The sequence below is a fragment of the Dipteris shenzhenensis genome, chromosome 18 (assembly GCF_047967505.1).
Source record: "Dipteris shenzhenensis isolate YYH24624 ecotype China chromosome 18, Dip_SZ_1.0, whole genome shotgun sequence".
Taxonomy (NCBI): Eukaryota; Viridiplantae; Streptophyta; class Polypodiopsida; order Gleicheniales; family Dipteridaceae; genus Dipteris; species Dipteris shenzhenensis.
Genome location: NC_141613.1, coordinates 11,269,704 through 11,295,341, shown reverse-complemented (window position 1 = coordinate 11,295,341; position 25,638 = coordinate 11,269,704). Strand labels below are relative to the sequence as shown.

The following is a 25,638-nucleotide window of genomic DNA, read 5'->3' as shown; positions in this document are numbered from 1 at the left end:
CAGCTCCGGCCCCTCCCCCCACTGCACCCCCATCCACCCCTCCCCCAGCCAGCGCATAGGCGCAGCCCGAGCACCCTTCCCTGATGAGAGAAAAGGGCGGACCCCCGCAAAGGGAAGCTACTGTCCCTGCTCCTTCGACGGCTAGGCCAGCGTCTTCGTTGAGCACGGCTCTTCCACATCAGCCACCGCAGGAGCCGACTCCGGCCTCCTCATCCACGAGCGCGCCCATAGACAGTAGCTCCCCTGTCAGGTCGGGCCCCTCTAGCTTCTTCCAAGTCGCCCTCTGTCGAGGGAGTTTTGGAGGTTAGGGCCCTGGGACTACCTTCAGATTTCGAACAGCTATCCTCTACCACTGGAGATGACTCTTATGATCTTGCAGCCCCTCAAAGGGGGGACAATCAGTCTAGTCGGCTCCTGGACACATCTGGCGTGGAGCTTCCCATTTGCTTCCACTGGGAGGGAGCACTGGATGCCAGAGGTCTTTGAGGAGAGGATTAGGTACTTCGCATGGTGGATGAGTGGCTAGGTTTGCGGGGACTCGACCTCTGGCTTGCCCATAGCGATGAGGTCCGGGTCCAGATGTGTGTCACACCTGATCAGCCACTGATAGGCATGGCCACTGTGGTGATCAGATTGCCTCATGAGGTGAAATTGGACCATGCACACTATTGGTCACTCCATAAGTGTGTGGAGATCTTTGGAGTAGAGGTCTCACCCATGATGAAGTGGGCTTGGAAGGTGGGTATCGAACTAGTAGCTCCCTTGGTTCGCAAACGGACAGATACCGACTACTCCCCTTCCAAGCCCCCAGCCAAGTCACAGAAGGTAGTTTTTCTCGAGCAGGGCGGGCCTTTCCACCCCCACCCCGCCATGAGTTGGACCATGGTAAGTTGGAATGTGCACGGACTCCATGACTGTCCCCGCAGCCAGCCACAGTACCTGATTTTTCGCCAAAAGCTACAACGTGGAGTAGTTGGCCATTCAGTGGACTTTCTACTCATTTAGGCGCCATCATCTTCTACCAGGCTGTGGCCCAGAGGTATGGTCTCCGGCAGTAGGTAGAAGTGGGGGTGTCTGCATCTCAGTCTCTCAGTTAGTAGCATCGGAGGTTTTTGATTAGGGGGAGCTCATAGCCGGGCGCGCGGTCTGGATGGGCGTGAGAGCTGAGAATCTCGCATTGGGATCCTCAATGTTTATGCGCCAGCTTGCCGCCAGCATCGCCTTTTGGAGACGACTTTCGGAGTGCCTTCCAGAGGTGGACTCTCAGGCCTTGCTACAATGACGTGACTTACAAGAGAGAGCGGGCCTTGCGGTGGGACCTAGGTCTCTTGAGTGCCTTATAGAGCAGGAGCCGAACTGGTCGTGGCTCAGGGATCGCCACGAGATGGCGTGACTCACCCTTCAAGGCATGGAGATACGTAGGGTCGAGTACAGCTATCACTCATCCAGGGCCATATGGGTCTAGCAGGGGGATCGGATGATGCGGCAGTTCTTCCTGTCTACAGGCCCACGTTCGGCAGGTGCTCAGTTATAGAGGTTGAGGAACTTAGAGGGGCGGATACACTCGGACCCCCAGGAGATCCTGGAGCTGATGGCAGACTTCTACACGCAGTTGTTCCAGATCGAGATGTTGACAAAGGAGGCCCTTATCGCTCGAGAGGCGGTATGGGACCAGGTGCCCTGAGTGGTCCCACCTGGCCTTTGCAATGCATTGGAGGCCCCTTTCTCAGATCAGGAGCTCCTTGAGGCCCTTCAGGCACTTCCCACCCAGAAGTGTCTGTTGGAAAGGTCACCTCCCCATCTGTAAGCCCCCATATGAGGAGAGCATGGGGGAGGGAGACCTAGGGCAGTACCCCACAGAAAAAGAAAGAAAGGGGCTGCCACATGGACAGCATCATGGCTGTCATGTGGGCAGCACATCTAGAGAAGGTGAGGAGTGGCTGCATGATGGTGACACATGGCAGCTGACCTCAGCAGCAGTACGGATGTGTACGGCGCTGCACACGTGGCTGGAGATAGCCTGGCAGAGGGCAGAACCAGCACGACAGTAGGGCGGGGCAGACCAGCAGATTGGGTCGGCCACATGGAGGCCAGGTGGAGCAGCAAATGGGGCTGCTAGTAGGCAGTGGCATGCCTTATATAGGGCTGGGACCTTGTCTTAATTGGAGGGCCAAAGGCCCTAGAAGTTTGGGCCAAAGGGCCCCGGTTTTAGAGCCCTTAAAGGGCTGGACCAGCAGCAGACTGGTCGGCCAGTATGAAGCAAGCTGGTCGTTTTTTATGACAGGCCCCTGGGCGTATAAAAGGAGGGCCTCCAGCCCTCATTCATCATCCACCAGTTCAGCAAAAGCAGGAGCAGACAGGAGCAGCCAGGAGCCACTCCCTTGGGCCTCACACTGGGGGTGAAGGAGAGTTGAAGGTGAGCTGCAGACTGAGTTCCTAGAGGCTGGACCTTGGCTGTCTTCTAGGGCAGCAAGGTGTTGTGATCACATTCTCTGGAGCAGCCCTCTGACAGGAGATAGGAGCAGCAAGAAGGCAAGCCTTGGGCCTATACACAGAAAGTGAAGGTGACCCTGAAGGAGCTGCAGACTGAGCTTGAGTGGCAACCCACCTAGGCTGGTTTCCAGACAGCAAGGTGGAGAGGATCGTTCTGGATGGAAAGTCTACAGACGCTCGAGGTGGAGCACGCGGGCTCGAGTCTAGAGATAACTGGCAGATAGGAGAAGGACCTTGTGGTAAGATCAGAGGACCACACCATTGGTGGGACTTTGGATCTATCTCTTTTGTATTGAGAAATTTGTGATTCCACACTCCACACCCACAATGTGTGAGCTCATTACTATCAGTCTTCCGCTATGCGTACCCTCTGCTGGGTCATTTCTAACAGTGTCTTGGCGAGGATGGCCTCTCCCTGACCTTCTTGTGCCTTTGGGAGCTCATCAGTGTCCCCTTCCGCCTCGCTTGTCAGGAGAGCTTTGACTTTGGCTCCCTCCCGCAGTCTATGAGGAGAGGATGGGTCTACTTGATTCCGAAAGGGGGCGACCGATCCGACATCTGCAAGTGGAGACCCATCATGCTTGTGGATCTTAGCCAAGGTCTTGAGCTTGCGGCTTTGCCCCCACCTCTTGGACCTCATCCACGACACACAGATAGGTTTTGTCCAAGATAGAAGCATCTTGGACAACATCTTCACTTTTTGGGAGGCAGTAGATTGGGTGAGGGAGGAATCCCAGCCTCTCACGATCCTTCTCTTGGATTTCAAGCCTATGACAAAGTGGAGTGGTCCTTCCTGGAGGGGACGATGAGGAGGATGGGCTTCTCAGATAGATGGATCCGAGGGACAGTAGGTCTCTATGCAGGGAGCTTTAGCCAGATGGTCATCGGTGGACACACAGGGGACTCCTCATTGACGAGGTCCGTTCGGTAGGGATGTCCGCTTGCCCCTTCCTATTCGTGTTTGTAGTAGAGGCTCTGGGCTACTTTCTCTGCTCCAGGACAGCGGGCCTTACAGGGATGCGCCTTCCTATGAGATAGGAGGAGGAGGTTCTAGACTCAAAGTTCGCTGATGACATAGCCATCTTTGTTGAGGGATCCATGGCGAGCCTAGAGGCTGTTCGTGGGCCTCTCTCGATCTATTGTGAGGCCTCCGGCACCTGCATCAACTAGTCCAAATCAGTTGGCTTTCTCACGAGTCCAGGCGAGACCCCAGAGGTGGAGGCTTGGGGGAGCGACTTTGGCTTTCATTGGGTCCCAGCAGGGCAGACTGCGAGATACTTGGGTTATCAGGTCGGGATTGGCATATCCTTAGAGCAGCATATTGCCCCAGTAAAAGTGTTTGGTGCAAGCTATTATACAGGAGCTCGGCCAAACTCTCTTTAGCAGGTAGAGCACTGGCGGTGAACCAGGTGCTCCTCGCCACCGCTTGGTACATCGCCTCGTGTTGGTGTTTCCATCAGGGATGCATGGGGCAGTTGAGGCGCTTGGTGTGGAATTTTCTTTGGGCAGGATCGGACGGCACGCATAATACTAGAGCTAGAGTTGCCTGGCAGGCGGTGATTCAGCCCCAGGCCATGGGCGGATTGGGTATCATAGATCTGGAGATGCAAAGACACGCCCTCCTAGGCCTTGGCGTGATCCTTCGGGTCCTGGCGACGGTTGTCCCAGGGAGAGTCCGATAGACTACAGGCGCTCTCTCACTTGCGAGGGACGGAGGCCAGGATGACAGAGATAGAGGCGACGATTCCGACATCTTGGTGGGAGGGATTGCGCACCCCTGTTGGTCTACATTGTTGGGCTGTGCATTTCTCATGCATAGGAGTACCTCTCAGGGTTCGTTTCTTTCAGAAGATCCTCACTTCCTTTCGGCGGCGTTACTACAGAGTGGGCCCAAGAGGTCTCCTGCAGGATGAGACTGGGTAGGGGGACGGAGCACGAGGCGACGCCTTAGGCATGGAGTCGCAGTTGATCAGGGTGGTGGGCCGCCTTGGCAAGCTTTGGCATATTGATCTTGACAGAGTGCTCTTAGGGCTAGAGGGCTCGGTCTGGTGGCTCTGGTTATGGGAGGGCCGTCCTCTCCGTGAGTTGCAGTGGGATCCAGGGGAGTGGCTATGGCCAGCTCGAGTTGGAGAGACGGACGGGACAGAGGAGGTTCCCTTCTTCTCTTACACCACACAAATCGGCCGACGGATTCACATTGAGGCGTTGGCGTGGTCCCCATCATAGAAGTGTCATTGACTCGAGCAGGGGTGCCCGGCGCGGTCATCTCACGCTTCTAGCCGTGACTATGGACCAGCATGCGTCCATGGAAGATCTCTTACTTCTTCTGGTTGGTGGCTCATGGGGGCTTACCTGTCGGCCCGTGGCTGGAGCAGATGCGAGTAGATGGCGGATGTTAGAGATGTACAGACGGTGTGCTTGAGATGATCCCACACTGTCTTTGGGGTCACACAGAGGCACAATGGATTTGGACAGCGGCCCTCAGGATAGTCGCTCGCACGTAGCGGATGCATTGTGACTTCACGTGGGCGATGGTTGCATGGCTCACAGAGGGGGGGCATGCCTTCTCCATTGATACAGTCTCACCTGTCTATTGGAAACATGGAGAGTAGGTCTCCCTGATCGAGACCTTTGAGGCGGTGCCACCCTCCCGTTCACGTCTTGCATACACGCCAGAGGACAGCGTCTGGGAGACAGTGGCCAGCATCACTACTTGGAACATATGGGTTGCCCGCTACAGCCAGTTGATGGGAGGACAGAGGACATCTTCGACGGCTACCTTGGTAGCCATCTGGTAGAACATTATCCCTGCGCGCCACTTGGGAGCGCGGGACTCTAGGTTTGAGAGCTACCGCCGAAAGGTGGGACTGATTCTGCTAGGCTTGGTGTGTACGATGCTTGAGCTTTGGTGATGCGGGCTTTAAGTGACTCCGTAATCTCTGCCATAGATTTTGTGGTTTTGTTGGCTTCAAGAGATGGAGACACCACCCTGGTGAGGAGTGATGTAAATCGCCTTCCAAATGCTGCTTCATAAGGTGTGCGACCAATGCTTGAAGAATAGGTATCGTTCAAATGGCCTACACAAGCGGAAGAAACTGCTCCCACTTTCCCTGAGCATCATGATTTTAAAATATCAAACGCCACACCATTGTACTTTTCTGTCCCTCCATTTGATTGCGGATGGAATGCACTAGACGTCTGCAGCTTAGTACCAAAATTATCAAACAGAGCTTGGAAAAAATTTGACATGAATTTGGAATCCTTGTCTGATGTGATGGCCCTTTTGGCAACCCTCCAATGGGATACCAATGCTTTATGAACAAACGAGCTACATCTTCAGCGCTGTGGCCATTTGATTGCAGGGAATAAGCATACATAATTTACTAAAGCGACAAACAACAGTAAGACATTGAGTGTTATGAGTATCTACAGACGCTGGAAGTGGGCCCACGAAGTGTCTTGGAAAGGACAGTCTAGTATTGGCAATGGCATAAGTAAGCCAGCCGCCTTCTGGTGCAAATCTTGACCTTTTGGCATATCTGACAATTCTGAATATGGCCATATACATCCTTCTGTATCTTTGGCCAATAAAATAGTATGCTCTAACTTCTCCAAAGTGCCATTGATACCTCTTTGACTGCTTGTACAGGCGTCATGGGCATCGTGAGAAGTAATTGCCGTTTGTCTTTGATCATAGATAACCTTTTCTCCTCAAGCCAGCCGTCCTCTAATGAGTAATGGCCTGAGCAAGAGTCATGGCTAACTAGAACTGTGCTGAGTCCATGTATTGTGCCTTCATACTATCAAGATCATTTCCCTGTATTTCGAGCACAGTGGTCTTCTCAATGGTCTGGATTGAACCTTTCCGGCTCGGAGGATTGGCTACGGGGCTATTTTTGTCGGGAACGTACTCGATCATTTCCCCAAACTGCTGGAATATTTAGCTCCACTGTTGCTCCCAATCACTCCACTGTGAGCTAGGCATTGTCTGAAGCCACGTCAGGGCTTGGTAATCTATTTTGACGATGAAATTCCGTCCGTAGAGGAAAGGCTTCCAATGCTTTAATGCCTGAATTACACCGAGCAACTCCCTATCATAAGCTGAATAATTTTTCTTGGCATTATTGAGTTTCGTGCTATAGTTTGCCACGGGCCTATCCTCTAGCTGTAAAACTGCCCAATGGCTACTGCTTGCATCTGTGATTACTAAAAATGGACTATCTTTATGATTCGTGCTGTTGTAGCCAATCATTGCAAATCATGAAAAGAGGGCTGCGTATGTTGAGAACCCATCCATATGCAAGCTGTAGGTTTGACGTAAACCTACAAAGGATTGGATCTCTTGAGCCATCGTAGGGACAGCCCAACTGGTTATAGCTTGAATCTTCTCTGGATCTAATCGAATACCTTGAGCACTAAGGATGCAGCCCAGATACTGGATTTCCATCAGCCCAGACTCACTCTTTTTTGCGTTGAGATAGAGATGATTATTGCGCAAGAGCTGTAGGGCACTTCGTACATCTTGAATATGCTGCTCTGTTGTAGCTGAATAATAAGGATATCATCTGGAAAAATGAACATGCACTTTCCAATAATCTGCAAATACCCGAGACATCATCTTGTTGAAAGTGGGTGGTGCATTCTTCAGACCAAATGGCATGACCCGAAACTCGCAATGAGCTCGCTCTGTCTGGAAAGCTGTCTTTGGTATATTAGCTTCGAAAATCCGGACCTGATGGTAGCCACTCTTGAGACCGATTTTTGAGAAGTACTTTGCAACATGGAGTCTTTCCAAGATATACTCGATGCAGAGCATGGGAAACTTGTTACCTACTGTAAGTTTGTTGGGTGCTTTGTAGTCAACACATAATCATGCTTACTTATCCTTTTGAACAAAGAGAATAGGCGCAGCGAATGGCGAAGTTGACGATCTTATAAACCCTGCGTGGAGTAACCGAGATAACTGCTGTTTTAACTCCTTCTCCATAGACTTGGAAAGTCGCTAAGGAAACTTACTCGGAGGTGTGGAGTCCAGAATCAAATCGATGCAATGGTCCTCTGGTCTAGGTGGAGGTAGCTGAGGTGGCAAATCATCACAGAGAATAATGTCTTGAAACTCTTGGAGTAAATCAAGCATTGCTTGCCCCATCGGGAGAGCGGCTTAAACTGAATTTATCTGGCAATGGACATAAACAAGTGCACACACGACACCCTTGCGGACGGCACGACTTGCTTGGATATGAGATATTAAAGGAATCCCTAATATGCTTCAATCCCTATGGCTTACGGTTGGCTCAGGTAAACCTTCCACAATCTTGAACGTATCTAGCTGCCAATCAGGAGTCCGTACATGCTCATGAAACCACTGAATCCCAAGGATCCTATCGCACCCCATCAAAGGTGTCAAGATAAAATCTCGCATAAAAACGGCCTTCTAAACTGAAAAAGTAAATTGCACGTCCTTATGCGTGATGTGTGTGCACAAGCCGGGTGTGAACCCATCCACCACAAGCTTGTGAGGCACCAAAGTGCCCCATTGTCTTGGCAAGTTGAGGAGAGATGGCATCTTCTGAACTCCCCATATCGAACATGACAATGAATTGATGCCCTTGAGGTGTGCCATATGCTCGAATAAGAGCCTTCTTTTGCTCTGAGAGGTCACCCTCCTTACCTTGAAAGACCACCGAGGGAACGGTGTTCAAAGCAAGCAAGATTGCGTTAGTAGCTGACCTGGGGGCGAGGTTTGAAGAGCCTGTAGTGGCGATGGTAGAAGTGGGTGCTTTCGCAGCCTTTTCGGCAAGCCACTTAGGACAATCTTTCTTGCCGTGTCTAGCAATATGGTGGCAATGAAAGCAACGGTGTTCTTGGTGATACCTCTTATGTTAATCGGGCTGTAAGTAGCCTCCTGTAATGCGTGCTTTAGTCTTTTTATGTGGAGTCATCTTAGGCTTGGACTCCTTTTGACTAGAAGACTGCTCGTCTTTGTTTTGGTATTGGTTGTCCTTCTTTTGATCCTTATCCGTTGGGTTGGTTGACTGCTGTTGCAGGGCCTTGGAATCCTTCTGGACCTACTCGGGCTTTCCCCTGTTCAACATCATTTCTTGATTCTGTCAGTTGCCCGCTCGTAATCTGGTGGGTCGAAATTGCGGACAGAAAAACAAATGTTAGTATCCAATCCCCTAATGAATTGCTTCATCTTATTGCTTTCAGACACGCCTAATTGCTGCGTCAGTGTGATGACCTTGTTACTGTAAGTCAACACAAGCAAACCATTTTGGGCGAGACGAGAAAACTCATCCTCTAGGTTAAGCATATATTGTGGTGGTAGAAAATAAGCTTTGAGATCAGTAGGAAATGTTGCCCATACGAAATTCGTTTTCTGAGTTATTGGGTTAGTATGCTTACTAGCCCAATGTTGCCACCAAGTAACCTCCTCACCTGTAAGATGAGGGTTTGCTAGGTGGACTTTATCTTGCTCGTCTTGAATTCGTGCTAACAGACAGTGAGCTATGAACTGATGAATAATTTGAAGGATAGCTGAATGGTCATCATCCCCAGATATGCATTTGATGAAACTATCTCAATAGGTGACCCATCAAACGTGGACAGCTCCTGGCGCACGATGGCTCGAGATGTATTGAAGATCATAACCTTGGTTTTACCCAGATTGACCTTCAAATCATGGGAGTCACAAAAATATTGAAGTGCGTCAAGGTGTCTCTGAAGTCCCTCTGTAGAGGAAGATAGAAGAGCCATGTCATCTGCATAAAGCAATATCCGGATCAACGTGCTAGCCAGAGAGCAACCAGCCCCCCCCGTGCTTGCATCATTGTCTCGAGCTTGTCTATGTACATGTCAAATAAGGTGGGTGATAAAAGACACCCTTGTTTGATCCCAATAGTTCTCATGATCTCATCTGTCCACCCAACCCGTGCTCGGACTTTGCTTGCAACTCTCTCATAAAGTGCCATGACAACCCAAATGATCTTTTGGTCGTACCCCAAATCGTGTAGGCAGCGTATAAGGTGGGCTCTCGGGACTGTGCCAAATGCCTTGTGGAAATCCACAAAGCAATAATAGACCCTCTGTTTCCATGCCATCGCCTTCTTAATGACACACATGAGCATGAGAATGTGCTCCATGGTGCCATGATCACGTCGGAATCCAGCCTATCCTGCTGCTCTAAGTCCTCGATACTTTGCAAATCTGTTGACCTCATAATCAAGCACTGATGCATAGATCTTGGACATCACATGTTCAATTATAATGGTACTATAATTCTCCGGGCTCATGGGATCCCGTGCCTTGTGGATGGGTGAAATAATGTTAATAGTCCAGGTGCGTGGAACCCCCAAACAGATAGCTTCATTAAAGAGCTTCGCTAGGATTGGAGCCAAGAGGTTAATCCCATATGGAATGAACTCAGTGCATAGTCCCTCATGATCCTTCGCTCGGCCATTATGAAGCTTCATTATGGCATCCCTCACCCCCCTGCAGTGAAGAGGGTGCAGGATGTGGGACGTGGCATATGTGAGAGGTTAGGGGCTGAATGGTTTTGGATGTCATGTAATGTGCATGCATAATCATACCAGACGTGAGTGTTGGTGATTGGTAAGGGGGACCGTCCCTCTAGGAATCTCTGCCAGAAGTCTTTAGAGTTATTACTGAACATAATGTTTAATAGATCCTCCTGGTTCCGACGAATGAAATCTAGTTTCTTCCTATGTACCAGTCTACGATACTCGCGTAGCGTCTCTGGTTCGTTGCTTCGAATCTGAGTTGACGGCATAAAGCCTTACACTCTTCATCGTACCAATTATTACAGGGTACGGTCCCAGGAGGTGGTGGACGAGTGGAGCGAGTGGTGTGAGGCAAAGCATGAAGGACAGCCTCGTGTAGTGAGCGGGTGATCAAGGTAGCTCGGTCCTCTAATAGGGGTATGAAGTCTAAACTGATGGCTAAGGGACTGAGGCGCCAGATCTGGTGTGTTCAGGTCTGCACAATGGAGCTGGAGTGGAGCTGCAGGCGAGGCTGAAGGCAGGAGCACTGAATGGCCCAAAGAGGGGAGCAAGGGTCCCTTTTATAGAGGCTGGTTTGAGCCAACCAGCAGCTGTAACCACTGACTGCAGTCGGCTGTTTTACAGACTGCTGGTGCCCTTGCTGCCTATAAAAACTCCCTTTGGGCTCATTTCATAGGGATTTTGGGGCAGCCTCTAAAGGGCTGCCTTCCCTGCTTGAGTCTGGTCCATTGGTCAGCCTTTGGGGGCCCCTCTGGGGCTCCTATCCTAGGCCAAGACCTAGACCTAAGTAAACTCTAAGATGGAAATACTGACCTACTGTTCTCCAGTGGGTACCAGTGAACAAGGACTGACTTGACCTAAGGCTGAGCGACTGACCTATGTAGCTTGTGCCTGATTGTCTCTAGACAAGGGCTCACAAAGGGGTCACAGGATACGGCAAAATCTCCTATCTGGAAACTATTATGCACTTGTTTGATGTAGCCAGTGTGTCACATTGCACCCAAATGCTTTTGCTTTGCATTGGTAAAAGAGAACTGTGGGGACGTCCACAAGGGGCCAGGATTAGTCCAAGAACTAGGAATGCATGCGTTTCGCTAACCTTTAATGGGTTAAGTGTTGGAGTTTGTGTAGGACTTGGAAGAGTGCTAAAGGCTAAAAAAGATGGAGCAAGTGGCAAAAAACAAGTCCCACAAGGCAAGAAGCACCCGGGAGATGGAGCCATTATAGATGGACCCACGGGGTTCTAAAAAGAGCATAAAAGATGCCCCGTTGTTGGTGGGCAAGAAGCAACAAAGTCTCCCGATTCTTGCCGATGGTTTATCTTCCGAGAGAGGAGTAGATCATAAGGTAGATATAATTCATGGATCTACCCTTGTTTGTAAACCCCCATATAGATTAAGTTACAATAAACTGAATATCTTGGGAAGGGTTAAATTCAACGAAGTAGCTCACGTTGGTTTGTACTAGTTTTACTGGTAAAGAAAAAGGATGGTGCTATGCGTTTATGCATAGGTTACCGAGCATTAATAAAATCACTATAAAAAATAAGTATCCCATGCCTCGCATTGATGAACTCTTTGATCAATTGCAAGGAGGAAAATATGTTACTAAAATTGATTTAAGACCAGGATATCACCAAGTGTGAATTAGAGAAGAGGATGTCCCTAAGACATCATTTTGTACTGGGTACGGGCATTATCACTTTAGAGTAATGCCATTCGGTTGACAAATGTCATATATTAGAGTAATGCCATTTGGTTAACAAACGCTCCAACAACTTTTGTGATACTTATGGATAGTGTCTTGAGGCCATATTTAGGAAAATTTATTGTAGTATTCTTAGATGATATCCTTATCTTAGGAAAATAAGGAAAAAGCATATTGAACATTTGCGAAAAGTGTTCTTGTACTCTCTTTTTGCTAAAGAATCCAAGTGTGAATTCTTTGCAAAAGAAGTGAAGTACTTGAGACATATTATATCCCAAGAAGAGATTCGTATGGATCTTGAAAAGATAAGGGTCATATTGGAATGTCCACATCCTACAAATCTAGAGGAAATCGGATGAGACAGGATGGATAGAGAGCATTCCACACAACAAATGGATCTGCACTTTATGTAAATATTGGAGACCGAGACAGAGTAGCACTTTGCATTCAGATGCTATGTGCACTATGAGATCTACAGATGGCATCATTGTCTATTCAAGAGAGTTTTTTTGCCCTCTCGGAGATTTCTTGGGACACCTTGATTAGCGACATGTGGCCATCATCCTTCTAGAGTCCCAACGACATAGAGATCAGCTCTTGTGAGTGTAGAAGAGAGAATGGGAGGAACCATCAAAGCCCATCAAAGGACGAGCATGGATTTTTTATCTGGTGACCATATTCAAGAATGAGACATAGTACAGACCTGAAGAGCATGACTCGGCATACCCAGCCTCAAGTGGACTCTCAACGACGACCACATATATCTCCTCTCTACTATTTAATGCAGAGAGATAGACCATTGAAGTGATGGTAGCACTTGTTAGATGAAGAGCTGCCGCTCGGAGATTATAGAGGATGGAGGGAATTGAACAAACTAGTTATGTTGAGCATGAGCAACGTTCCATTACTAACTCCCTTCCTTGATGACGCTAGCCCTCTCCAGATCAAGAGCCATTGTCGGATGAGCTCATCTTGTCTATCCTCAACTGCTCGATAGAGTTGGTCGAATAGACATCATACACAGGTCCCATCACTCGGATGGATAGTTGATCAAGTGGCCGATGGCCGATGGCCAGGGATATCCTTTTTTGTATTTGGCTTTGGGTCTCTCTCTCTCTCTCTCATGCATATGTAGACAACACAATGTATTTACTTTCTCGTATCAGACATCAGCCTGTGGCTTGGGTGCCCGTTTAGTAGCCCCACTCCTTAGCTTTCATTGTATTTGGGTTTTTAAAAGTCTTATAGACCCTTCAGTCTTTTGTAGACGTTAATAACTTACTCTCTCTCTCTCACCCACTCACTCACTCACACGCGCACACTTTTTTTGGGTGAAATCTTTGATTGATTATATTATATGAGTAGCAACCTCAAAATAAGGTGCTACAATTACATTAACTGAAAATTTCAGTATATGCCAAAAAGACCTCATGATCTATGCAGTGGGTCTGCAAGCAATCAAAGAAAGATTGCTTGCAGAGAACGCCTAAAAAAGCCAAACAGAGAGAAAGTAGGATCACCAAAGACTTTACAATCCCTATATGTCCATAAAGTCCATAGTGCCCAGTAGCGAACCCAAACGAAGAAAAGATGAAACTCCGGTCTGGATGGATGAAACCCAAATAGCCAGAAGAACTTCCCAAACGGAACAGATGGGAATCTCGTTCACAGGCGCTGTCAAAGCAGATCAAAAAACTCACGAGAGCACGGACAATGCAAAACAAGAGAGGCACAGTCTCTGAAGAAGCAGAACATCTGTGGCAAAGTGTAGGAGCAATGTGTTGATGAGCTAATAGCTGTCCAGATGGAAACACTCCCAAATGAACTCGCCAAAAGAAAACCTGTTGCCGAAGCGGTACTTTATAGGCCCAAAGTTGCTGTAATCTTTTCCTCCACCACTTGGCTGGGCGATGCATTCGCCAAACAGAATCACCTCTCTCTGAAACCCAAGGTTGAGGCAAAAGGATGTAATACAATGCAGGAACAGTAATCTGAGATAGCCTCAAAGGACGAGAAGAGGACCCTGGAGAAGTCAAAGTTCAATCTTCCAGCCAGTCCTGGAGTTCCAAGGGAGGAATCGGAACAAAAGGCGAAAGCATAGAAGTAATTTGTCCCGCAAAGGACGATAATGAGAGCCCAATCCATATGTAGTAGTTGCTAGAGAAAAGGGGAGCACAGTATGAGCATTATCTATAACATCAGCAATCAAGGTGATGCTTTTAAATGAGACACAGTAGGAACGTTGAGGTTCCTGTAAAGCCAAGGGAGGCTGAAAGACTTTCGACCAGTTAATGCTTTTAGCTCTCAAAGAATTCCCAAGCAAAGATTGCCGTTAATTTCATTCCAGATGAGAAAGAACATGCTTCCAATCAAAAAGCAAGCGTGAGACAAAAGGATAGCCAAGCAAAGTGCCATCAGTGCAGCCAAAAAAGAAATCCCAGTGATTGAGTTGCCAATGACCAAATGCAGAAATATTGATATGAGTGACCAGAGTCCTAATCATAAGAGCCCAAGGTGTAGGATCGTTAAACGAAAGAGAGAGTGCAAGGTACAAAGAGTCGATAGATGAACAGCCGTCACGTCAACTAGTGTTATGAAAAAGAAGTAAATAGTACTTGTACCTAGACCCTAGGACTAAGTGTCCTATGTGGCATAAAAGGCACAAAATAAACTAAGTGCCTATACCTATGCCTACAAGGCACATACCAGGGCCCATAGGGCATCACTAGAACTGGGAGAAGATGGCCTACAAGCCCCCCTCCATGGTATGGGCTGAAGTATTCTGGAAACGTCTTAGGATACTTGGTATTTTCTGATCATGGTGGCACATGTTCATCCAAAAGGATATAGCCACCTATGAATGTACAAGGTATGTCAGATCACGTAACAAAGGGAACCAAGTGTAAAGCTTGGCGGAAGACTTTGAACTTGGGACGAGGAAGTGCCTTTGTAAACAGATCTGCTATGTTGTCCTCTGTGGAAAGATAGGACAACTCTATGTCTCCTACTAACAACTGCTCTCGAACATAATGATAATGAACTTCAATGTGCTTAGTACGCGCATGAAACACTCGGTTACGCGCAATGGCCAAGGCACTCTGGCTGTTAGTGTAGACCATAGTGGAGGATGTCTGCCGAATACCAAGATCTGTAAGTAACTGTCGAAGCCAAACACACTCTACTGTAGCGGTGAAAGCTGCCCTGTACTGAGCCGCACAGCTAGATGTGGCAATTGTTGGTTGCTTCTTGCTAAGCCAAGAGATACATGAATTGCCAAGCAAAAAACAATTGCCAGTATGTGACACTCTGGTGTCAGAACATCCTGCCCAGTCACTATCCATGTAAGCATGCATGGTAAGTGAGCCCTGATCACCATAGAAGAGGGCTAAATTCTGAGTGCCTTTGAGATATCTGAAAACTTCCTTCACTGCCTGCCAATGCTGTGAGCTGGGCATGTGCATGAATCTGGTGAGCTGAGATACTGCATACGGTAAGTCAGGTCTGGTGTGACATAAATAAATAAGACATCCAGCAGCTTGCTGGTAAAGAGTGATATCACATGGTGGGCTCCTCATTAGCTGAAAATTTGAAGCCAGGGTGCACTGGAGTAGAGATTGGCTTGCAATCCTCGAACTGAAAACGATCAAGGAGCTGTCCAATATACTTGGACTGTGACATCATGATACCCCCCTCAACATGAGCAAACTGAATGCCCAAATAATAGTGGAGCTGTCCCATGTTTGACATTTCAAAAACCTGCTGCAAATCAGCCTTGAAAGCTGCAATATGCTGAGTATCTGGGCCCGCGATGAGCATATCATCCACATATAAAATCAGCACTAAAAAATCAGATCCACTCCCACGGACATAAAGAGTGGGTTCTGTGGGGCTATTCTGAAAACCAAGAGATAGTAAGTGTGCATGAATTTTGGCATACCATGCCCTGGGTGTTTGCTTCAAACCATAATGGGCTTTTCTAAGCCGACATACCTTGTTTTCAGAATGAGCAACCTCAAAGCCAGGAGGTTGTGTGACATAGACTTCTTCCTGCAGATCCCCATGAAGAAAAGCAATGGCATGCTTGCCGGGGGGGAGATCTACTAATTCCCATGTGTCATTTTTGGCAATGGATTGTAACTCAGCTCTCATTGCATCCATCCACTCTTTGCTGTCAAAAGCATCTTTATGGCACAAAGGCTCTTCATTGCAAGCTGTAGCAAGGAGTGCAAACTCTAGAAAGTGAGCATGCATCTTTCTATTCCCTGATCTTGTTTGCTGTCCCTCAATGTATCAAGAAGCCATCTGGAAACTTGCCTTTGCTGTCTATTGACAGCTCTTTCTTCAATCATTGCATCATGAATAGTGGGATCACTTTGTGCTGGAAGAGAAATCTGCAAATCAGCATGGGGTACTGGCTGATCATTGCTTGTTGAAGGGCCTGCAGGAGGCTCATGTTGCTGGTGAAAGTCCTCTTCTGAGGATGGCAGAGGTAACCAAGAGTCAAAGGCATCAAACATGTCAACTTCTGGCTTAGCTTTGCAGTCCACAAGAGGAGAAGCCGAATGTTCAGCAAAGATTACATCTCTATGTTGGAATATGGAAGCAAGAACTAGAAATAGAAACTGGAAATGAAATAACAAGACTGAAAGACTAGAAATACCTTGAGAAGAGTGTAGACAAGACACAAGCTAGACTGATGGATTACAATGATGTGACCCATTAGACTGAGAGACAAGATAGAAAACATGACAGACAAATATTCCTGAGACACCCCTCCTCAAGTGATATCCTCATATGGGTCCACAAGGGTAAGGACAAGATGGATCTAAAACACAGTCAGATTGATAGACAAATAGACAGACAGACAAGACTAGATAGATAGAAGACTGACTGTAGACAAATAGAAAGACCAAGACACTAGAACCCCTTGACCTACATCATCGGTGGTCAAGGTGGTAGACAAGACATAGAAGTAATCAGAAAGCCCACTTCTCATCATGTGAGGAAGGAACAACAGGATCAGCTGATGGAGATGTTGCAGCAACATGGGCTGAGGTAGATGCAGGAGCTGATGTAGAGGTTTTGGAGTAGCAGTCCCTCTCCCGATGATTATCACGGCCACAAATGGTGCATGGATGAGCCTTGAATTAGTCCTTCTCCACATGATTGGTTTTGCCACAATGGGTGCAAGGCTTTCTTACCTTAGAACTTCCTTTCTTTGCTAAAAATGCAGTGTCATTTACCTTTCGTTGTTGAGTTCTTTCTTCCTCTTGGAGAGCATTGATGATACCCTCAAGAGAAGGATTATTATGATACTTGAAGGTAGTGACAAGAGTAGCATAGGAGTCAGGTAAGCTTTTGAGAAGCACAACAATGCAATATCTTCGGAGATGGGAGACTTGACTGACGCAAGCTGAACCACAAGACTGCGAAGATAATTGACATGAGAGGCTATAGTAGCTCCTTCCTGCATATGTAGATCAAAGAATGAGATCATAAGTGCAATCTTAGAGTTTTTAGATCGTGCTCCAAAAAGAGTATCCAAAGTGATCCATGCTTGAGGAGCAGACTGTATGTCGGAGATGTGATGAATGTAATCATCTCCAAGGCCGAGCAATATGATAGCATAGGCTTTGTCGTTCTTGGCAGCGACAACTTGCTCGGATGGACCTTCGGGAGCATCACGGTGAACAATGTCCCAAAGGCCTTCTTTCATAAGATGGCACTTGACTTTGATCTGCCAAGTATGAAAGTTGGACCCATTGAATTTTTCGATAGATATGAGAGAATGAGAGGAAGATTCCATGTGGGAAGGTCTTACCTCTTGCTAGGATGCAAGGGCAGTGTCTATTCCCTTACAATATTGCAGAAATAAATGAGAGGAAGAGATCCCAGAAGCCGGTTCTCTCACCACTTTGTCAGGGCCATAGCATATGACAGCCCATCGAAGCAGGAGGAACCAGCAAAAAAGGAGAGACTGTTCAGCAAACTGAAAGAGGCAAATCTTAGTACCTTAATCCCGGGCAGAGATAAAGGTGAAAAAGGGATGCAGATCTTCGTGAAGATGGAGCTGGAGAAGTCAGCCTGTGCAGGTACGGAGAAGTCGAAGAAGTCAGCCTGTGCAGGTACGGATTCCGTACAGTCGTACGGACTGCTGACGATGTACGGACGGCGAGCGGAGTACGGAGGGCGTACGGACGGCGGACGGCGGCGTACGGATGACGTACGGAATACGGGCGACGCTGTACGGATAGCAGATACGACAGCAGGTGCAGAAGTGATAGCAGATTTACGCAGATCTGGCACTACAGCAGAGAGTTGCGCAGATCTGGCGTGACAGCAGATCTGGCGCTCAGATCTGTGGCTGAGCTGCACAGATCTGAAGCGCAGATCTGGCGCAGAGATCTGGAGCAGGCGCAGAGATTGGAGCGGAATGGCGGGGCAGAAAGAGGGCAGATCTGCAGCGGGGGAGAGAAGAGGCAGATCTGAGGGGGGGGCAGATCTGTATCTGAGGACAGACTTGAGAAGAGAGAAGAGGGATCAACCTAGCTCTGATACCATGTTGGAATATGGAAGCAAGAACTAGAAATAGAAACTGGAAATGAAATAACAAGACTGAAAGACTAGAAATACCTTGAGAAGAGTGTAGACAAGACACAAGCTAGACTGATGGATTACAATGATGTGACCCATTGAATATATGGGCCAAAGTACAAGACATAAAGCAAGAGTGCTCATGGGATAATTGTAGAAGTGCCATATGGCACACACTAAAGACTAGACTTAGACTTAGACAAATGTAGACTAGGAAATAGTACACTTAGTGTGCACTTATCTCCAACACTCTACTGACAATAATCTTCCCAGTATTTGGTTGGTATAACCTATACCCTCTACTCTCCTGGCTGTAACCAATAAATATGCATTTGATTGTCTTGTCATCAAGCTTATGTCTCAGTTGAGATGGTACATGAACATATGCAAGAGACCCAAAAACTCTCATGTGTGAAAGTGAAGGCTTCCTGCCTTTCTATGCTTCATAAGGTGTAACAGTTTGCAATGCCCTTGTAGGTGATCTATTCAGCACATAGTTGGCACACATCACTGCATCAAGCCACAATTTATTGGGTAAGGACTTGGCCTTAAGCATGCATCTGGCCATCTCCATAGTGGACCTGTTCTTCCTTTCAGGAATAGGATTATGCTGAGGAGTGTAAGAAGTAGTGCATGAGTGAGCAATCCGCCGTGAAGACAAAAATGCATCAAACTCCTTTGACATATACTCTCCCCCCCTATCTGTGTTAAGGGTGACAAGCTTGCATCCTGATTCATTCTCAACCATATTCAGCCACGTCTGAAAGCATAAGAACACTTCAGATTTGGCTTTTAAAGGATATACCCAGCAATATCTTGTAAAGTCATCAATGAGAGTCATGAAATATTTGTATCCTCCATTGGAAGCTGTCTTCATTGGGCCACAGACATCCCTATGTACTAGCTGGAATTTCCTTTGTGAATGTTTTGGACAATTCTTTTGAAAAGGAAACCGATGCATCTTACCCAAAAGACAACCCTCACACACATGTTTGGAAAGTGTGTGAGTTTGAGGTACATCATTTGCCATCTGCTGTGAATGTAGCTTTGCAAGAGCTTTATAATTGAGATGACCCATTCTCTCATGCCAAAGATGAGTTTCAGCAAGCTGTGAATCTGAAATAGCAAATGCTTCAATAGAAAGTGCAGTTGAGCGATGATCAAGGTGATAAAGTCCCTTTTGCAAAGTGCCAGTGAGAACTATGGCATTGTCATCACGAAGATCATATACTAGGCATCTGTATCTATCAAAAATCACTCTGAATCGTGAAGTGGCAATTGCTGAAATTGAAATCAAGTTGACTTCAATTCCAGGCACAAAAAGAACATTTGTCAAAGTGACAGGATGGTTTGAAATGGATGTGAGCTGCACATCTCCAATTCCTTTCACAGCATAGGAAGCATTATTAGCACATGTGACAGTCCATTATTCATGTCTGCTGTGAAGCAAATGCATGATCAAGAATAATGGCTTGTCTATTAGCACGACTTTGCTCTTCCTGCAAAAGCAAGGTAACTAGCTGATCAAAAGAGTAGTGGTTTGGATTACCCATGGCCGATATGAATCTGGCAATCCATTCAATGTGGTACTGACAAGCTGAGAATTTGGCACCAGCTCATCAATATTGGCAAGTTGTTCCATGAGGTCCTTCACCTTTGTTAGATATGCATCCATAGAATCACCTTCATTCATACTGACTTCCTGCAGCTGTCTTCTTAAAAATGCAACACGTGCCTCATTGCGAATCTGATAAAGAGAAGCCAATTTGTCCCAAGTATCCTTTGCTGTCTTGCAAGACCGGATGTGTGGAATAATGATTCTCTTGCATGATAAAGCAATACAGGAATGTGCATTTGCATCTCTTGCATCCCATCTTGATTGTTCCTGAGTTGGGGGATCAGCAATAGAGGTGCTAGAAGATAAGGCAACAGGAGGAGTACCCTCTGCAGAGGGACCAGCAGTAGAGGCAACCATTGTAGCATTGACTGGCCTCAGATCAACCCCAGAAACAATATTCCAGAAATGCCTTGCAACAAGAAGATGTTTCATGAGATAAGACCACATCGGATAGTTGGTGCCATCCAACTTATCATCTTCATGAAGGATGCCCAATAGATCATGATTGTTCCCAGCCATTGCAAATGTGATACCTTGAAAAAGACCTGAAAACCCAAAAGCCTCAAGGCTATCACTGCAAAGAGGTGGCTGTCCTAAAATCGCAGCACATATCTGCAAATAAATATTCTGCAAATTTCCAACCCAAATCAGATATCCCCAGAAAGAATGCAAGCTGCATTGCTATCTCTGTAAAGCCAGTAAATAACCTGCTGCATTTTTGGTTTAAACCCCAAAGCTCGCATAGTTTGTGAGATGAAATCCCATTGAACTGTGTCACACACGCATGCGCGCACTCATGCACGTGCACACGAGACAATGTAGATCTGAATAGATAGCTACTAAACTTCTGAAATAGAACATTAGCCACGGCATGGATTGGGCTATGAGTATACCCACTTGCATCCTACCGTCTTCATTTCAATTGAAGGGTCGACGGGTTCACAAGTGTCATTCTTGACGATGGCCTCCATGTTGTGTTTGTAGCATTCTTCCAATCCACGTACTTATCTAAAGAGTCGAACTCTGAGGGTCATCATTACCCAACATATACATTATGAGGGTTGCATGGCACTCTTTCTTTGGCTGTGGTAGTTTGGTTGGTTTCCTCCTTTTGCTTCCCTCAAGAATGTCGTACAATATTACATGTCTTCAAGCACCATCTGAATAAGTTCTCAACGTTTTTATTGGGTGCTTTGGGTGGCTGCAGTGGTAATTGAGGGGTCCTGTTTTTCCATCTGTGCAGGCAAAATTAGGTTTCTTAGTGTGCTCACTTTTGGGTAAGAAAGCATCATTGTCCAGTTTGTCTTAATCTGGCTGCATTTTGGAGATAGCAGAGTGACTTCCTTTTCTCTAAAGATTACATTCTTGCTAATGATGTGGGGAAGGATCATCTTCCTTTTTCTCTTCATCATCTACCCCAAAGTCGAGTTGGATTTTGGAGATAGTGATTGATTATCTTGGAAGTTAAAGTAGCCACCCTTTGCGTTGCTTACTGTACCCAATGAAGAATTCTCGTCTTAGCTGTTTCATAACAAATACAACCAAAGGCTCTCAAATACATTACACTTACCTCTTCTTTGTTTGAACTTCTTGGGATGATATGTTTATCACACCTTCAGTAGGAGCATACTCCTGGCTGCCTCAACAAGGTGCTTGTTTTTCCTTTCTGTCACTCCGTTCTTTGAGGAGTGCAGAGATGCATTGTTTGCTGCTGCAAGCATCCCTGTTATACTCACCCTCTATCAGTTCTTAAAATCATGGTCTTCTTGCCACTACCTTAAGCTTTCCAATCATCTGAAAACGCTGTTTTTGTGACCCTTATTCGATGTTACTGTACCTTCAACCTATCTTGTATATACTCCCTCCCATCTGAGTGATTCCAGTAAATCATGCAAGCTAGGATTGGAAACCAGTTTTTGATGTTGATGTTGTTTAAAGACATGCATTCGATAACTTGAGTCCTAGTGTTTGTGGCATTCTGCATCTAGAGTTCGCCATATCCGAGTCTTCCCTTTACCCTGACAGTACTGACAGAAACTAAACATGAGGATGCATATGGAAATGTTTACGTATATTCACGATGGTCTGCCTTTACCTTCTGAGCACTAAGAGAGACTCAACATGAGTACCTCTGTATAGTGTGTGCATGTTGTGGAGATATGTATGTCGGTGCAATCTCATAGTAGCTAGTTTCTTCTTAATGGAGCTCATGGTTGTTGACCCTAAGCTACCCTGAGGTCAAATACAGCACGGGGTTTTCTTTAAAGGTTATATTGAGTGTGTCTTTGAATCTATATAGGTAGATCCTTGTCATTCTCTGATCTCCCTCAGATTTTCTGTTCATGGCCTCCTACTGCCATTACCTGGAGTCTAATGTGGTATAAATTTATGGATTTCAGGGATTTTAGTAGCATTGACTGAAATCTAATTCTTTCTCTCTCTATGTTTGCTTGATCAAATGCTGTTTATAGTGATGTATACAGACATGATTTCCTATGGGTATCTTGTTCTCCATTGATCATTAAGCTGCTCTGCGATGGCACCTTTTTATTCGGCACCATGTATAGCCGGTTAATCGCTATCGGCTTAGACCCTATGTTGGGTACATGCCGCCTTACCTCTTTCAAAACGAACCACAGAACAGGCCAGCTGTCAGTTGCACACGTATGGAAATAATAGAGCCACTGAATGACGCTCAGCCCGAGACGATGCGTATCCATGCTGAGATAACTGCAGTTCTTGAGGCATCCCATACTATCATTAGTCAGTATGCATGCAAGGCCATGCAACCCCTCTTCAAGCCTTTTATGCACAATTTTTTGCAGCGGCTCTTATTTATCTTTGTGCAGCTTCTCGCCATAAGCTACCTTCAGAATCCCCGAGCATACTTCCTTTTGCTTGTGCCCTTTGTTTATATCTCTACTGAAAATGTTAGTGGACCTTTCCTTGAGCCGAGCTTGCTGAACTAAGTAATAGTTCATGTTGTCAGCATGTTTCTGAGCTTAGTCACCTATTCTAGTGGCTTCTGAGGAGCATTTGACACTGCTTTGATTTTAATTTATTGAATATAGGGATCTACTTTTTGGCTGAAAGCATGGCTAGCACCAGTTTTGTTAAGAGGCTTCACGTTATCATTGTTAGATACATCCTTGTGATGCTGCTAATAAATGCGAGCTACAAGTAAAGAAGGGTACATCCTTTGTAATGTGTCCTAGGCTGCATTGACTCAGTATAGATATCTGGAATCATAAAACTTTTGAAAGTCCCCTGTAGATTCTCCCAAGTTTTCCTGCATAATTTGTGTTTCCCTTTTCAATTTTATATACTCCATTTGAATCAACTCATGTTAGGTCTGCATTAAAATGCTTTTGTATTAAGGTATTGCTTCAATTCATATACAGGGATGTCATCGGAGCACATCTAGCAGAGCCTGTTGGATGGAGTGCAAGATGTTCCTGGATATGCTTGCCTTTGACAGTATTTGAAGGTCTAGATTTGTGGACTCCTCACATAAATCGCTTATGCAACTATCCCACAAACTTGTTTTCAAATGAACCCTGGGGTACATTGTAAACTAGATGGCAGCTCTAATTGAAGGGTTACCAGATGCAGTGGCTTTACGGTGCCTAGCACGGGTGCCACTTAGTAGCCACCCCCACATGCGGGCTGTCAGCCGTGCTTGGCGATCAATTCTGCAGGGTACAGAGCTTTATAAGTTGAGGGAAGAGACAGGAAGCAGTGAAGAATGGCTGTATGTCTCTGCATACGAGCCTGATAAAGTGTGGCATGCCTTCAACCCTTCTTGTGAGCGCTGGTTCACATTGCCAGTGCTACCTTCCTCTGTAAAGCATTTGTCTAACTTTGGAACCGCAGCGCTTGGAGGAAAACTATATGTAATAGGTGGAGGCAGCGATGATGTGGATCCCATAACTGGAGACCGCGGAGGCATAGTTGCAACCAATGAAGTTTGGGTTTACGATCCTGTTCACATGGTGTGGTACCAAAGAGCTCCAATGCTTATGGCTCGTGCACAATTTGCTTGCTGTGTGCTAGATAAATGCATAGTTGTTGCAGGTGGTTTTACTACTACGAGGAAATTTGTAGCTACTGCAGAGATTTACAACCCACAAGATGACAAATGGGAACCCTTAGCTGATCTCTGTCAAACAATGAACTCCCCCTGTTCTGGTGTGGTTTTGGAAGGCAAAGTGTACGTGGTACATAAGGAAGTTCCGTTGACACAGGTCTTCGAGGCCTCAGAGAATAGGTGGAATGTAGTTGATTGTTTTGCATCACAAGGGCCAATGGGGGTAGTAAATGGCGAGCTCTACGTAATATTCAATGGTATTGTAAGCAGAGAGCACAAGGAGGCAGCTTTGAGAAGAACTATCTGTTCCTGGCCCTCGTGGTACCGTAGAGTTGGCTTTGGAGTAGCCGGTTTGGGTGGTGAATTATATGTAGTAGGGGGAGTGACATTGCCTCGACCGGGTGATCTCAACCTTGAACGCTTGAATGAAGTATGGATCTGCAGGGTTGATGGGGAGCGTCCCTTCTGGCGCAAAGGGGTGAGCATGGCAGTCTCAAAAGGTACCATATTAGGTTGTGTTGTTCTCAGGTTGTAGCTTGTGCATATAAAAAGATGTGCGATTTGAGATCTAAATATTGACACTTGCTGGAATTATGCTTCAGTTTTTGGAAGTTTTAGTGCTCCTAAGAAAACTCCCTCAACTCTTGAGACATCAAAATACCTGGCAATGTGGTGTTGCTCTAGAAGAGGTGAACATTTAACGTTTTTCTGGGTAAATCATGTCCAGCAGATGGTAGGGTTACTGTTTTCTTGCCTGTTCTATTCCTTGGACTTTGATTCAATCGGAGCAGACACAGCAGTCCTGTATTTCTTGTTTGAGCTTTTGTACACATTTGCAGTTGCAAGGGGGGTTTATGAGGTGAACAGAAGACTAAAAATTGCTGATGTTAGAAATGTGTTTATCCTTGAAACGTAATAGAGTCGAAAAAGAGATGTCATAACAAGTGCCCTGTTGTATGGGATATTGTCAATTTTTTATTAAACTTGGGATGTTGGCTAGAAAGTCTACTTGGGGCCTTTTCGTTGGTAGGATTGTCCGTGTTTTACAATGTGGCTGCAATATCTAAGCCTTGCAGGGTTTCTGGTTCGTACACTTCACAGAAATTAGAAATATAAGGATTTGTAACAAGCTTGGAACTTTACATAAAATATGATGCAAGAAAGAGCATGGGTCTTTGTAAAGTTTTTGGACATTTTTTGAGAAATTTCTCATCTTAAAGCAGGGTGATTAGCCCTGACCTATCTATTTCCTTGGCATGCTGTCAACGCATTTCAGTCTTCTATTAATCTATATTTGAAAAATCATGATTAGGAAACCTATGAACCTGTCTTCATTATCTTGTGTTATGAACCTGACTTGATATATCTTACCTAGTGATTCCTTGTAGGATGAAAGGAGAATTGGAAGTTTTTCTTTAAGCTCATGCTTTAAAGCTTTTATCTAAACTCCTCCCAACCCAACAATTGCACATATGCACTAAAAGAGGGTCTATGATCTCGGGCCTATTCTCTATCAGTGTTTGCTTCTTTACATCAGCAGAGGCCTCCTACAGTGGATAGGGCCATGTCTCTCATGAGAGTCATCGACAGTCCAAAGATCTTTGATGTTCCAAAGAAAT

At 46.3% G+C, this 25,638-nt stretch overlaps 1 protein-coding gene across 2 annotated transcripts in view; it reads left to right on the top strand.

The window, feature by feature from the left end:
* The window catches only part of LOC147890796 (F-box/kelch-repeat protein SKIP30-like), a 37,481-nt gene extending 12,297 nt beyond the window's left edge, over positions 1 to 25,184 (top strand). The window contains exons 1-2 of one of the 2 annotated variants that reach the window (XM_087390075.1): positions 8,601 to 8,656; positions 23,334 to 25,184. In XM_087390075.1, the coding sequence (XP_087246201.1) occupies positions 23,511 to 24,554 (1,044 nt within the window). In that variant the 5' untranslated portion in view covers positions 8,601 to 8,656; positions 23,334 to 23,510 and the 3' untranslated portion in view covers positions 24,555 to 25,184. Of the gene's footprint in view, positions 1 to 8,600; positions 8,657 to 23,333 lie in introns of those variants that run through there. The other variant, XM_087390074.1, reaches the window with a different exon arrangement.
* Positions 25,185 to 25,638: the final 454 nt, after the last annotated feature.